The sequence below is a fragment of the Diorhabda sublineata genome, chromosome 10, assembly GCF_026230105.1.
Source record: "Diorhabda sublineata isolate icDioSubl1.1 chromosome 10, icDioSubl1.1, whole genome shotgun sequence".
NCBI lineage: Eukaryota > Metazoa > Arthropoda > Insecta > Coleoptera > Chrysomelidae > Diorhabda > Diorhabda sublineata.
Genome location: NC_079483.1, coordinates 4,360,597 through 4,375,143, shown reverse-complemented (window position 1 = coordinate 4,375,143; position 14,547 = coordinate 4,360,597). Strand labels below are relative to the sequence as shown.

The 14,547-nt window shown below is 32.6% G+C and overlaps 3 protein-coding genes and 1 long non-coding RNA gene across 5 annotated transcripts; 1 reads left to right on the top strand and 3 right to left on the bottom strand.

Annotated features, from left to right (window-relative positions):
• Nucleotides 1–1,340: 1,340 nt before the first annotated feature.
• On the bottom strand, nt 1,341–6,713 carry LOC130449900 (gastrula zinc finger protein XlCGF49.1-like). Of its 2 annotated transcripts, none has more exons than XM_056787968.1 (3): nt 6,401–6,708; nt 5,903–6,312; nt 1,341–1,533 (listed from the first exon to the last, which is right to left on the bottom strand). In XM_056787968.1, exons 1-3 carry the CDS (start codon nt 6,621–6,623, stop codon nt 1,519–1,521), a joined length of 648 nt encoding a protein of 215 aa, XP_056643946.1. In that variant the 5' UTR covers nt 6,624–6,708; the 3' UTR covers nt 1,341–1,518. The 2 variants fall into 2 exon arrangements, with proteins under 2 accessions (XP_056643946.1, XP_056643945.1); XM_056787967.1 differs by lacking the exon at nt 1,341–1,533 and adding an exon at nt 1,653–2,241 and having other exon boundaries at nt 6,401–6,713.
• A 522-nt stretch (nt 6,714–7,235) lies between these two features.
• Nucleotides 7,236–8,465, top strand: LOC130449899 (protein PBDC1). The gene is made up of 3 exons (XM_056787966.1): nt 7,236–7,346; nt 7,402–7,500; nt 7,675–8,465. Exons 1-3 carry the CDS (start codon nt 7,344–7,346, stop codon nt 8,032–8,034), a joined length of 462 nt encoding a protein of 153 aa, XP_056643944.1. The 5' UTR covers nt 7,236–7,343; the 3' UTR covers nt 8,035–8,465.
• A 781-nt stretch (nt 8,466–9,246) lies between these two features.
• LOC130449331 (60S ribosomal protein L26) lies at nt 9,247–14,547 on the bottom strand. Its single transcript, XM_056787083.1, has 4 exons — nt 14,496–14,547; nt 14,106–14,294; nt 13,901–14,041; nt 9,247–9,431 (listed from the first exon to the last, which is right to left on the bottom strand). The coding sequence occupies exons 2-4, from the start codon at nt 14,271–14,273 to the stop codon at nt 9,291–9,293; spliced, it is 450 nt and encodes a 149-aa protein (XP_056643061.1). The 5' UTR covers nt 14,274–14,294; nt 14,496–14,547; the 3' UTR covers nt 9,247–9,290.
• Nucleotides 10,888–13,871, bottom strand: LOC130449332 (uncharacterized). Its single transcript, XR_008910433.1, has 2 exons — nt 13,521–13,871; nt 10,888–13,451 (listed from the first exon to the last, which is right to left on the bottom strand). It is a non-coding gene; the product is annotated as an uncharacterized LOC130449332 (long non-coding RNA).

Genomic DNA, 14,547 nt, shown 5'->3' with positions numbered 1-14,547 from the left:
AAAATTTAGGTCAGAAATTAAAAATTAGATAACGAAATCACAAAACTACAAATAACGAAAAATTTTTCTGCTATCCTCTTAGAGAAAACAAAGTAGTACTTAAAATAATTAGAGTACAAATCTATAAGGAAATAGTCATATCAAAACAAAAAGTTTTGAAGGTGCCCTCTTTGGATTTTTTATTTTTTATTGAAAGTGCTCCAGAATAATCATTTATGGAAAATGAGAAACTGCATCTTCAATATCCATTGACTGATGCAAAACCCTAGAGATGTCGTTTTTTAACTTAAGAGCTGAGTTTAGAACTTTACAATCAGTTATAAGGTCCTCCTTATAGAAATCATGTTTAATAATTTGTGAGATTCTTGGATTTTCATTTTATAAAAGCTATAATATATATAATGCTTTGTTAGTGCGTGAAAAGACTGTTTTTTCTATTACCACCAATCCCAATCAACTTCCCGTTGGGGTGGTAAATACCCCTTGCTCTCCAGGTCATGATAAGGGAGTTGATGAACGCATGAGGACTTCTGAAAATGTCTGGAATGATCTATAAAGTTCTAAAATGTGTTCAACTATTGCGATTGATTTAGAATGTTTTAAACATTTCTGGAATGATCTGGAAAATTTTAAAATTATTGTAAACTTTTTTAATCGATTTAGAAGGTTCTAGAAATTTCCCGAATGATCTGAAAACTTGAAAACTGAGTGCAAACTGTTGTAATCGATTTAGAAAGTTCAAGAAATTTCCCGAATGATCTGTAAAGTTCCAATATGAGTGCAAATTATTGTAATTTATTTAGAGCGTTCTAAAAATTTCTGGAATTATCTGGAAAGTTCTTACATGAATGCAAGCTACTATAATCGATTTAGAAGGTTCTAGAAATTTCCCTAATGATCTGGAAAGTTCCAATATGAGTGCAAACGACTGTATTTGATTTAGAACGTTCTAAAAATTTCTGGAATTATCTGAAAAGTTCTTATATGAGTGCAAACTGTTGTAATCAATTTAGAAGGTTCTAGAAATTTCTTGAGTGATCTGGAATGTTCCAAACTGTTAAATAAAGTTTTTACATAACTACTTTCCATAACTGATTTATGAAGGTTATGAAAAATGTGACGTTTCCTATTGTCAATGAGTGACTCAAAGTGTTATATTTGATAGCGGAATTAGATAAAATAAATTATAAAAGTAGTGATATTTTAATTATTATAGTGTCTAGTGTGTGTAAATAAATAAAGTAAGTTAGAGACAAAATGCACAGTAGAAGTAAAAACTTGTTATTGTTGTTATTTTCAGTGGATTTGGGTTCTTTGTTGAGAAATGATGAAGTCCAAAGTTGACAAAATGCTCAGTTTATTGAACAGAGTTTCAAAAGGTACCTTTTGAATCGTCGGATTGTTGCTCATATACTTAACAATTTTTGAAATTACAAATTGGAGCACGTTTGCCTGTCGCGTGAACATATCAAAAAGTGCTTATCCCCTGCCAACTTAACTAAATTAACATGAACATGGTTACCAACTTTGACTCTAAAAACAAAATAGTGTGAGGTTAGGATATGGTTGAGATAGGTCGAGTCAGCTGTCAATTTGATTAGTTCTTAACAGTTGTCGTTAAGAGATAATTTTTAAAGTTGAAGTCAATATAATTGGATTTAAGGTTTTTATTAAATTTATTGGGTATAAATAAATTTCATATACTACACTGTACAGAAAAAGAAAGCTCTGTATTTGATAAAATTAAAAAAAAATAATATATTTTTAACGGATAATGTAAAATCAAATATATTTTTTGTTGTATATAAATAAATAAAAACAATAAGTTCATTACACACCCCCAAAAGTGTTGATTTGATTATTGGAAATATTTCGAAACACTGACTTTCCATCATTAACATTCAAATGTGTGGTTATATGCCTTTTCATATTGGCATTTTGGACAAATCCTTTCTTACAGAAAGGACAGATGTGTTTCTTGTCGCCTGTATGTATCGCTATGTGTCTATTCAGTTTCGATACTAATGCAAAGGCTTTCGAGCAATATTGACAAATAAAGTTCTTTTGGCCACTGTGTAAAATGAGGTGTTGGGAGAGATTCGAATTGCAGGCGAAACCTTTAGAACAAATGGGGCACTTATATTTTTTATTACCGGTGTGTACAGGTAGATGACTTTCTAGATAACTTGATCTTGCGAATGCTTTGGTACAATAGGGACAAATATATTCCTTGTTATGTACCTACAACAAAAAAAAACTAATACCGCAAAAATTTGCAGAAGATCGAACGTATTTGAGAGTTAATTGAACAATATGTAAACGTTGTGTAATTTAATAGACTTTAAGATAATGGAATAGTTATTAGTTATTCCATTGGAAAATCTTCGTGAGTCAAGGTACATTTCTAACCCAATTTATAGGCGAAAAGGCAACCACTTCGACGTAAAATTAGTCCATTTCTAATGAACTTTGCCAACGAATTTGCACGTTCGCTTTTGCTCCAGTTTTTGAGGTTAAATTTAATTGGGTCGTTATTTGATTTGATATGGATATAAAAATTAACGTTAAATTTATTATCCAGTGTGTATCCAATTACGAGAAATCAGATAAAGGGTATAAATCAGTGTCGATAAAAACAAAATTGTTGAGTTTCTGTGACAGCATCACTACATTGCACAAGTATTTTTAATGCTTAGTTTATACAGCAAAAATAAATAGACTAGAGCCCCGCTAATCCGATTTTTCGGAAAATATGAACTGCCGATTGGCAATAAATTATATTTGTTGAAACTTTTTTCGAACAGAAATACGATTTATTGAGGTTTTACAACATTGTATTACACCACTAATTATGCGAACGGTTCGCCATGTCGGTCAATTTCAATTGCTGTTTGATACTGCGACGTTGCGCCATCGCCGTAGAAACAACAGGTTAGCAGGTGTAGACATGTAGCTCTGTTTAGCGTAGAGCAAGGTCGAATGATGCAGCTGCGTCGGAATGCGATACAACTTCATTGCCTCGTCGTCACTGCTCTCGGCGGTTCACTTCAGCTGCTATGTCCTCGTCGGTAAACTCCTCGTGGGTGTCGGGATCTTGTACTCATCGATGTGTGAGTCGTTTGTTTTCCCACAACCGGGAATTTCTCTCACCAGAGCTTCCTCCAAGACTTTCTAATAGCTCAATTAGTAACTGTATTCTCTGCCTCAGCTGATCAGTAAGCAACATTTTCACGGTCACTTTCTTGTACGGAGAAATTTCTTACGATAGGCTAATTTCATTGCCTGGAGAACCCCTTGGTCCATAAGCTGTAGCATTCGGTGAGAGGAATACAGTTTTGATTCCGAAACTTTGTATTGTATACACTCATGTTTACATGCTTAAATGCCCTCGGATTTTTTTATTTACCGATCATCATCAAATTATGGTTTCCGGCGGCATTACTAAATGTCATCAATGTGACTCGTTACTTGCTCATCCTAAACCCGGAGGCCCGAGTTTCCTGCTAAACTTTTGTTTGGCAACGCCTTGAAATTTAAGTAGTCAGTATCATAAACCTATTGAGGAGAATATCTTCTTTCAGTAGTAATAGCAGCAAACTCATCCAGATAAGCTTGTGCCACAGCTTCATTTGAAGATAACTGCTCTCCAGGTGATGAACTTTCCAATGGTTCAGTTGCACAGCTTTTTCTTGTACAAGAGGTCCACTTAAGGTGTGGCTAAATAGAGACCTTCATCGGCTTTGTCGAACTTAGAAACTTTAGATGTTTGAGGATTTTCAAGAATTTAGCTAGACGATGATGCTGTGTAGAACTGTTCAAGCTTGGTACGTTTTTTCTTTTCAATCAGAAATTATAGTCTTGCAAATTCTGCTGCTAGTTTTGTAGCACTCTCGCTTTTATTTAAGCGATTCAAAACTCGAGTTTTTCTTCTAAGGTACAAGTCGTATGTTTACGTTTGGTACAGGTAGCTATTATGTTTCCTAACTAAGAACGTTAATCACGGGGGAAGAATATGTACAAAGATATTAGGCAACACTCGAACACTACAACTAAAACTGACGCAGATAAACCTTAGCTAACCTAACCATCTGTAAAAAAAATGGCCGAGCGGAGGAAAGGAGGAAAAATATGGGCGACCCACCGTCGATGACTCAACGCATCGTCTATCGTCAAAAATACTTTGTTACAAACCACGTTTTGTCAATTTTTTCTGTTGCCCCGCCAATCGAATTCATTCCTCTGCGTGTTTTCGGAATGCGAAGATTTTTTTTTCATTTAAATTTCATTTCATTTGATTGATACGATTCAAATTTAGGGAAATGTTTTGTTATTTTTAAATATGTACAAATAAAACGTTTAATCAGAATCTTTTCCCTTCGAAAACGATTGTTCGGCAATCCGAACCGGCCCCGGTCCCAATTAGTTCGGATTAGCGGGATTCTATTGTAAATAATAACGTAATATTAGGTTATAGATCGTCGAGTTGGATATTCATATTTTTATGGTAAATAGTCCATGAGGTAAGGCCTTTATATACGAAATTTTAAATTGCGAAGATAAATAGCTTTTGAGAAATTAATTTTTGAAAATGTGCCTTTTTAAGCTTTGTCTGAAACGGAAATTAACTTGTATAAGACGCTATTTTATATTGTGCTATACATGGCGTGTCCAATGTTACCATTAACCATTTAGGGATCGGATTATGTCTTAATTAATAAAATATTTTCAAGAATACTATTACGGTTACGATACCATAATTAAGTTCAGTTTTATAGTTTCATTTTTATTTTCTTAAAACACTGTTTATAGCCAATAATGGCAACACTATGACGTGGCATTTTCTGAATGATTTATTCGCCTTACAGTTGAGAAACTAGGTTAGGTTGGTCAGAATAGGTTAAGTTGGGTTATGTTAGAATAAGTCAGGTTGGGTTGATTTGGGTTACATTAAGTTGTTTTCCTCCTAAACTCAGTCGCCTGGTGCAGATGAGGTTAGCTGAGAACAAGAGCAACGTGAAGATAGCTGGGTGAGACCTCACAAGAATTCCAAAATGGGTCGCGGTCTCAGACAAGGAGACGCCCTCTCGTGTACCATCAAAGCTCAACAGAACAGTGCAGTATCTGGCCTATGCTGATAACACATCTACTCAGGAGCGTGAACTGAATGAAGGGTTTGAGCAGCTGGAGGAGGACCCACCGTTAACGAGTCCAAAACCAAATAAATAGTTATGTCAAGGAAAAGAAGAACTCCCCCGGGGGCTATCGAAGTAGGCCAGTATAAGTTCGTCGTTTAAATACCTCGGATCAATAGTAACAGAAAATAATGACAACTCTACCCGAGAATCTGTAGCTAGGTGTGAGACTCTTTGAGGACCGTAGTGCCAGTGGTAGTAGTAGTAGATGTTTTCATTGTGAAAATTCTTTAGGAACCTTTTTTTATGGACCTCATAATACAAATAAATGTTTTTCATAAATTGACTTTTAAACATGAAATTTCTCTAGCGTCTCATTCAGAAGCTCTGATATAAAATCTAATTTTGAGATATCATTCACAATCAGAATAATTAATTTAGAATCATAGTTTTTGAAAAGCCCTAATGGCATGCATAAATTTTTATATTTGTTGCAGAAAAATGTCAAAAAAATTTGAATATCATATTAATGTAATAATATTTTGTGATAATTCATTTTGATTTTAGGTCTTTTCTCTGAAAATCATTTTAAAATGATAGTTAAAATTCGACATTTCAATGTACGTGGGTTTTATTAAATTTATTAAACTAATTTTCTATGAAAACACAACTAAAATCAAGACAAATCACCACGAAATATATATAAATAGGTCTAACAAGTGAAAAGCTAAAGAAAATTGTATTAGAGAATAAACAAAAAAAATATTTACCTTCATATGAAACCTAAGAGTAGTGTTATTTGCAAACGATTTTGGACAAAGACTACAACAATATTTTCTATCTCCTGTGTGCTGCGTTAAATGATGTTTTAAATTAGAATTGTTAGCAAAAGTTTTCCCACATACTTGACAAACACATCGTCTTTCAACAGAATGGATCTTTTGATGTAACTTAAGGAGAGAATTATGAGTGAAATTCTTGTTACAATCAGGGCAGTTGTAATTTCTTTCGCCCGTATGTAACCTCATGTGTATTTTCAAATAAGCATTCGTTAGGAAACCTTTATCACATACTGTACATTTGAACTTCTTTTTTCCTGTATGAATAGTTAAATGGTCTCTTAGGGTTTCTTTTCGTGTAAATGCTTTATTACAAACTTGGCATTTGAATTTCTTCTCGCCTGCAATTGTATATATCCTACATAGAAAAGGGTTGAAACACAAAATACCAATGAATTTTATTAACTCAATAACTTAATAAGAAAGTACCTGTATGTAGTGGCAAATGACGTTGAAGTTTAGAATTTATTTTGAATGATTTTGTACAATACGAGCATTTATATTTAAAGTCTTCGGCATTTTCTGCCGAATCCTTATCTTCAACTTTTAAAAAACTTCTTCCATTTTTTACGTTTTTATCTTTTGTTTCACATTCCTCTTCATATAATTCTTGCTGTATTTGTCTATTTTCCAAAGATATTTCCTCAAACATCCCTTACTTTTGGTATATATATAAAAATTGCTTATTAATAAATTTGCTAAATTTACATTTTAAAGTTAGGTTATGTATGCGGCTTACGTCAAAACTTTGATGTTCTATCCATGTTCCAATAGTAAAAAATAATTTAATAGTATAAATTGTTAACATTTTTTAATGTATAAAATATACATACAACTAATATATAAATATATCGCAATTAAAAACATTAAATGAAAAATATAGGTTCCAAAAAGTATTAAGCGTCAAGTCTCAACAAGGGCCTTTGTATATCCTCAAGGACTTTTGCCTATGGATCCTACAATACAATTCGAAGCTATAACGATAGAAAATTTGTTATATATCCTTAAGTATGGAGTAACTCTCCATACGAAAATCTGTTCGCAGACTGTTGGTGAATGATCTAAAATTTTTGTAAGCCTCTAATCAAATAGCGCCTGTGACTATTAAATTAATGATAAGAAGTTGGAAACACACATAACTGACTGTGGAGAACACCCTAGAATAAACTTGGGAAAGATTCGCGACCCTTAGTTGACGCTATCGAAATACAGTAATAAATTCAATAAACCTATTTTGATATATGTAACGCTGCCCCTCATCAAATGTCACTTGTCATTTAGTTTTTCTTTACATCTTAACAGGTTTTTTAGGTTATCTTTGGTGAAAATTGGGTCAAAATAAACGCTATTACGACGTATTTCACAGATTAAAATGGTAAAATAAAAAAAGCAAAAGTAATTTCGAGGATAATAATTTTTTACGATTGTAGGATGTTCTTAGTCGTCCTGCCGAAGAATTTGAAAATGACCAGGCTGTGGAAACGATGTGGGCTATCAAAGCTTTCGATCACGCAGAAGTATATTTTAATGTAAATATATATTATTTTGTTCTTCAATTGATAGCTAACTTACAACTATAAATTAATACTATCACGTAGCTTAGTATATTTACATAGCCGGTAAACTTTTGACAGTTTTTACGGTTATAAAATTGTTGTATATTTGTTTCAATTTTTGTAGCATTTCTTTTTCTAACTTTTTAGATCCTTTGCTCAGTAGATCCAAAATTGCTCAAATTAACACCAGTAGATGATATAATTTACAAGGTATTCCGTGAAGAATTTCCAAAAATGGAATTAGAGGTAATAAATGAAAACGAATTGAAAAGTACTAAAGAAAAGGCGAAGTGGCGACCATATTGTGAGAGGTTTAAAACTTTGGTGGAAGATTATAGTTTTGGAACGTTGCTTAGAGCAGACGCCAAAGAGGATTATAAAGAAGAAAATACAATCTTAGTTACTAGAATACAGTTTTATGCTATAGAATTGGCTAGGAACAGAGAAGGTGTTAATGATATTCTTAGGAAGAAATTTTGGCCCAAACCACAGGAAAATCTCGATTAAAAATCTTTTCTTTTGTGAAGCAAACATTTTACTCATAATTTTTTTACTTCGATAAGTTTTGTAATATAATAAATTATTCTAAATTAGTCTCTCTAATCTAGTCATAAGTTACCCACAAAAACTGTACAGTTTTATATCCACCATACAAAATTTGATAAATTTTCGGTAGATGCCACCACAACGGGCACAAAATTGCAATTGTTCAAAAATGCATGTAAAACACAAGTTGCATGCAAAAAACGTGAAGTGAATTAAGAAACACTATTGATCAAATATTTCTGATTTCATCATTTTGACTGTGTTAAAAAGATTTTTTCCCTACCAGTACATAAGCAATGGGGAATTTTACGTTAGCTGTTAAATTTTAATTCTTGTCTACTATTGTCCTTTGTTCACTATATTATGTATAATTAAATTACTTATGAAGCTTTTATTCATTTTGGTATTGTTGACCTTAATATACCTACATATTTCGCGGTTTTGACACTATATACTACGGTATAAGTACAAACACATTAAAAATGATAAACAACAGTTCAAATGGAATGCACTGTTTACACCACCACACAAAATTACACTATCTGACGCGTGTAGACTAACACTCACAATTACACTGATGCGAGTATCGAGAAATTTTGAAAAAGAGGAAACAAAGAATGTTCCTAAAAGACAGCATCATGCAGATTTCTCCACGCATCTTCCTGGGAGGACAAAACTTCAAGTTCCCTCTGCCAAATCGATTTTAAAAACCGTAAACATAATTGGCCATCAGTAAGATCGCGAAAAAGTTTGTGTAGTTAATTTTGCAATAAAAGTGAAAAAGAAACCTAACCAAAGGAGGTCTGCGCGGCGCACCATTAGAGGAGAAACATATTGGGAAGGCAAGAAACAACCGGCACTATCAGCAGGAAACTCTGGGTCGTTGAAGCATTGGAGCGTTTACTGGTGCAGTTATCAAATATTGTGTAAAGCTTGGTAAATGTACAAAGAGACTCACGGCATGATTAAGGAGGCCTGCGGTGATACTGTCATGGCTAAATCGAATGTTTTTCAGTGGAAAATGAGTCCTATTACTTTCATAACAGGCCCTGAATATATTTCAAATAATACCAAATACCACTTCTGGAGAAAGTCTCCAGCTGGGAACGTCAAGGTTACATGTTTTCCATTTATTTATTCAACTATAAAACATTTAAAAAAGAAATAAAAGCGTTTTGTCAAATTTTATATTTTATTAATAAAAATTATGTTAACACTTAAGATGTTTCTACAGCAGATGCAGCTGATTCTTCAGTGTACTTTCCTTTGTCCTTGCCCAAAGCGGCCAAACGTCCTTTACCTCTGCGATCCAAGATCTTCTTTCTGTCTTTGTCCATTTTCATTTTAACAATGACAACCTTTCAAACAAAAAAGTTATTAAAAAAATGATCGGTGTTGAAACTTAGCAATCAAATCAAAAATATTTAATCAGTGCCAATTTCTTCACCAAGGTGCAACTGAAACGAGACTGTAACACTAAACTACAGAAAGAACTTCTGCAATCAGCGTCACTATCAAGTTCTAGGATTGCAGTCTACGAATGGTTTGGTTCATCATGATACAAGATTTTGCAGAGTGAAAGTTAAATTGTTGAGAAATAGCAAATCAATAGTATATAAATTATGGTTCCCGTCAACTATCAATTAATAATTGAAATTTTTAAGATAAAGAATATTTTTAAAAATAAACATTAATTTTCAACTGTTTTGCATTACCATACTCTATAGCAATCTTTGGCGGTACACTTTGAGTTGAAAGATGATGAGAAGTTAGAGTTATTTCAAATAAATTAAAACATCTTTAACAACTTTAAATTAGCTTATGAAATCATATTTTTATCAAATCAACATGAAAATGACATCAATCTATAAATAAGAAAATATCACATTTCCACTTTGACTTTCTTAAAATCTCATCTCAGATTGATGTTACGAAGCTGCATCAAGTAGCCCTCCACTATCTTACAATAATTCTTAGAGGTAGCCTTCCTTGATGAGAGTGCTAAGGCCAAATATGATGAAATACTAAAGTGAAATGCTTTATCATACATAAACATCTAGAGTACAAAGGTGTAAAAAATGTAGAGAAGTCTACGGAATGTTTTTGAAAGAAAGAAAACTTTTTCTAATCTATACATAATGAGAAAAATATTAAAACTGAGATTATTATCAGAAAAGTTACTGGAGCACTTAATGTATGTTGAGGTATTGCTTAGAGAGCTAGAGGAAGTTGAGCAGCTCTTGATGAAGTGACAAAGTATATTATATCTTTCCAAATTGTTTAAGTTCCTTTTTCACTTGGTTATCCATTTTTGTTTTCTCCCATCTCTGTTCTTTTAACTTGAACTAAGTTAACAAGTAGTTTTTGTAACGGCAGACATCATCACGACAAATCCATTATAAGAGGAGTCATATAATCTAGTAATAGATGAAAAGAGCTGGAGAATTAGTTAAGGACAGGGTGTCTAGACCTGACGTGCATCTCAATTCCCGCAGTTTTCCCGACAACTTTTTCTAATTTTCCCGATATTAGTAAACCAATTTTTAGTAATATTCAATAAACAATAGCATTCAATACAAAAAAAAAATAATTATCGCTTTTTTATTGTTTTTTCATAAAGAATGATACACATTAGTTACTCATAACAAAATATAAATGAAATATATTATTGAATTAATGACTACTTATATTAATAGCGAATCACAATATGTTCATTTATTTATTCTTTTCTAAATTTTTGATTTGGTCATTTAAAGCTGATGTTTGTTCTAACAAGTTCTTTCATTTTGCTTTCAATTCTTTAACTTCTTCTGCTTTTCTTTTTCTTTCATTAGACTCCTTTTGTTTTTGTGCATCTTCATTTTTTTATTCTGACAGAACTCCACATATCTACTATGCGCCATTCCCATGTTCAACATCATTTTAGATGTGATAGATACGTGTTTGATGCCCCCTGCCGCAGTAACTGCATCATAAATGATGCGCAAGGCAACTAGACTGTTTTCCGCCTGATTTACAACGATTGCCTCTTTGTTTACGGAAAATCCGCGCTCAACTGCTGCATTTCCATGAGATAAAATGAAAATTATTTCTAGAAAATTAATCAAGTTCGGGCAGGTCAAACCGGAATCTTCTATCAATTCTATCCAAAATTTATCAAGCCTTTTTACATTTCGATTATATATCTTCATAGATTGAATGGTGTTAGAAAATTGTAGAATATCTCGATACTCTTTTTTTATTTTGTCAGCCGTCGAGCCAGAAATCAACTTGTTCGTGTCAACCAGAACAGCCAAGCAAGAGTCAAGTCGCTGTAGAGCTACGTTGGATTGATGTGCGATTAAATTTGGATTCACACAAGTTATGTACTTTGTAAGTTTATACAATAGAGGTGATCGTTCTTGAATTTTTTTAATAATTTTAACGAAACAATTTTTACAATCAATCATGAATTTAGTCAATAATTCACCAGAGGGCTTGATTTTAGCATTCTTCAATGCGCTCTTAGTTGAAAATCCTATATCAATTTTGCTAGCAGGAAGCAAATTATGTATTGAAACTACAACTTTCTGTGCATTTCTCCGAAAATTCCCGATCTCGAAAAAAAATCCCGTTGTTTTCCCGTCTTTTCCCGCTACCAAAAAATTCCCGCTATTTCCCGATGGCTAGACACCCTGTAAGGAGTTGCTCAGAAGATGTATCATTAACTGTTGGAAGATATTCTGTGAACCCGAAAGACATACGGTTTACAGAGAAGACATCTTATTTGGTTAAAGACTTAGAAGACATAAAGACGACAGATTGCTTAAATCTCAGACTTATACGGGCCTTTTAGATACTGAATTGAAAATTAAAGACATATAATCATAATAGACAAGAAAAAGAATTCTGAAGTTGATTTTTACAGTAAGAAATATATAGAAGAAGAAATGTATATATCAGTTAAATGTTATGGATGTGAAAGTAAATATTTTTTGTCCAAAAAGTGGACTTCAATCAAGAGGATATTGCATGGGTTACTTAAGACAAATAAGAGGAAAAAATAATAGACAGTGAAAGCAAACCAAACAGTGACAATGAGAAGTGCAGGGGTCCCAAATTTGTAAATGTGAGACTCTATAATGAACTATGGATGGTGAATATGTAACACAATAAAGTTCAATTAAATATGTTAAACTGAAAGAAATACAATGAAGGTACAAAGTGATATTGTGATTACAAAGTGTGAAATTAAACGATGTCCTCCACGCGTCTCTAGCCTCTAGAAGCAGCGTAGCTCTGATTCAAATTAGGTGTATTTGAAATGTGGTCATGTCAATGTCAAGTGGACGATTGATTCAGTCAATGCTAGAATCAAAAACAGCTCCCTTAGATTCATGTAAGGAAAGAAGTAGAAGATGATGTCATGAAACAATGCGGAAAATAGTGACTCAAGAGGATAGGTGCATTGCATGCAGGTAGGAAATTAAGAATATAATAAAAGACAATTTGGAATTTCTAAAAAGGCAACTTGAAATTCTATGGGCAGGGTGGCCAAATTGGGCGGTGAAGGTTTTATTAATATAGTTGTTCTGGGGAACAGAATGGATGAAAAATATCGTGGGTAGTAGTGTACATAGAGTGGTTGCCATTTAAATTTATTTCAAAGATTGGTGCAATAATTAAAGATATGAAAAATACATGGCAGATATTATAACATAAAGATAACAATACAAATGTAAATTTGTTGGTTTTACACAGAGGGAAGTTTTGTCTTTTGTTACAGCATTCAACATTGTAGAGGTGCTAGAATTTTAATATTATTCTTCCCATACTCCCATGAATGGATTTATCAAAACCAGAGTCAAATTATAGGCCATAGAAATCATAATTTCCTTAACATTTATCTTGCAACTCATCCCTAACTCTTCTTCAAACCATCACTTAATGGGTGACCTCCATTTAACAAATGAGTACCAAAACAAGCATTTACGACACTGATTTACTTTGTCATTGTAGCAAGAAATAAACCAAGATTCACCAAACAAAAATCTCGCTGCAATCTTAGATGATAAAGATGTTAAAAAGAAATGAAAAATGAGAAATTTTAGACTGAAGTTGATTATTTGGGAGTAATTTCATAAATATAATCAAAACAAATGAAAAACTGAAAATCTACAATGGAAGTAAGCAAAGAATGGTGTTGATGGTAGATATTTAGATGAGGGGCTCACATATTTTCCATCATAACACTCATTACCTTATGTATATTGAATGTCAATAATATTGGAATAGGTGGTCATCTACATCAATAGCACATGAGTTTAAAAACAAAGATTAAAAGATAGCCTAATAAACCTCCTTTTCCTTCTTCCTCTTCTATTGTATTAAATTTTGAACTGGTAGCTCTGCTTTTTGGCAATTTGTCACTATAGAGCTACCAGTTCAAAATTTTGATAATTATTGACATTCAAAATGCATGCAAAAGGTGATGAGTGTTATGTCAGGAAATATGTGTCTTCCCCACCTTTAAGGTACTTTTGGAACACTAAAAAACAACCCTAAATGCACGGGGAAAAAATTTTAAGTGAATTTGGTGGAGCCCCACTAATTATTTATCGTGTTGATAATAGAACAAATCAAGATGCTCAAGACACAGATAAAAAGCACAAAATTGAGCTGATGCAAATGTTGCTTATCTTGAAACAACCCTTAAATGAAGGAATTTACAAACAAAACATAATAAAGAATGCCTGCAGTACCTTCAAAAGAAATATAATACCTTATCAATGTATTTAAATTAAACTCTTCATGTATAATACATATTAACCATGAAAAATATACAAACCTTTGAGGGGTGGATTCCTACATATACACTAGCTCCATTGGCCTTCTCTCTTTGAATCCTCTCAATGTAAATAACGAATTTCTTTCTATAAACTTGTACAACTTTTCCTACTTGTTGGCCTTTGTAGTGACCTCTCACTACCTAAAACATATACATCTATGTTTTATATATCATTTTTTATTTAATTTAATTTTAAAGAACTTACTTGTACTTCGTCATCTTTACGAATAGGCATGGTGCTTACATTATACTTCTGTCTAAGTTCTTTAGACAAAGGTGCAGACATAAGTGTTCTCCTTATGTGAGAAGGAGCTGTAAAATGCCTTTTCCTATTTTTGCTTCTCGAAGAAGTCACTAGTTTGTTGAATTTCATTTTGTACGCTGTTTTTTACCCCTAAAAACATGGTTAAGTTGACTCGATATAGGTTATGTTTACAAAAAAATGCAGAAACTAATTTCAAAATTAATTTTAACGAAAAATACAAATACATTTCATTTAGTTTTAAATTAAATGAATACATAGTTTTTGAAAATTCGTATAAAAGTTGTTTAACTATAAGGATGAACTTAGATTTTTAGTAAAGTATAAACTTACGACAACAGCAGAACAAACTTTTGATATGAAAGAAGGTTTACCAACGGTAAAG

Excerpts from the sequence above, each read along its gene's own strand:
- LOC130449900 (XM_056787967.1), bottom strand. The coding sequence starts at position 6,623 with ATGTTTGAGGAAATATCTTTGGAAAATAGACAAATACAGCAAGAATTA. Across the intron at positions 6,313-6,400 it reads TCATTTGCCACTACATACAG|GCGAGAAGAAATTCAAATGC; the intron begins GTACTTTCTTAT and ends ATACAATTGCAG. Across the intron at positions 2,242-5,902 it reads CTCTTAGGTTTCATATGAAG|GTACATAACAAGGAATATAT; the intron begins GTAAATATTTTT and ends TTTTTGTTGTAG.
- LOC130449899 (XM_056787966.1), top strand. Across the intron at positions 7,501-7,674 it reads ACGCAGAAGTATATTTTAAT|ATCCTTTGCTCAGTAGATCC; the intron begins GTAAATATATAT and ends CTAACTTTTTAG.
- LOC130449331 (XM_056787083.1), bottom strand. The coding sequence starts at position 14,273 with ATGAAATTCAACAAACTAGTGACTTCTTCGAGAAGCAAAAATAGGAAA. Across the intron at positions 14,042-14,105 it reads GTAAAGATGACGAAGTACAA|GTAGTGAGAGGTCACTACAA; the intron begins GTAAGTTCTTTA and ends TATATGTTTTAG. Across the intron at positions 9,432-13,900 it reads TAGGAATCCACCCCTCAAAG|GTTGTCATTGTTAAAATGAA; the intron begins GTTTGTATATTT and ends TTTGTTTGAAAG.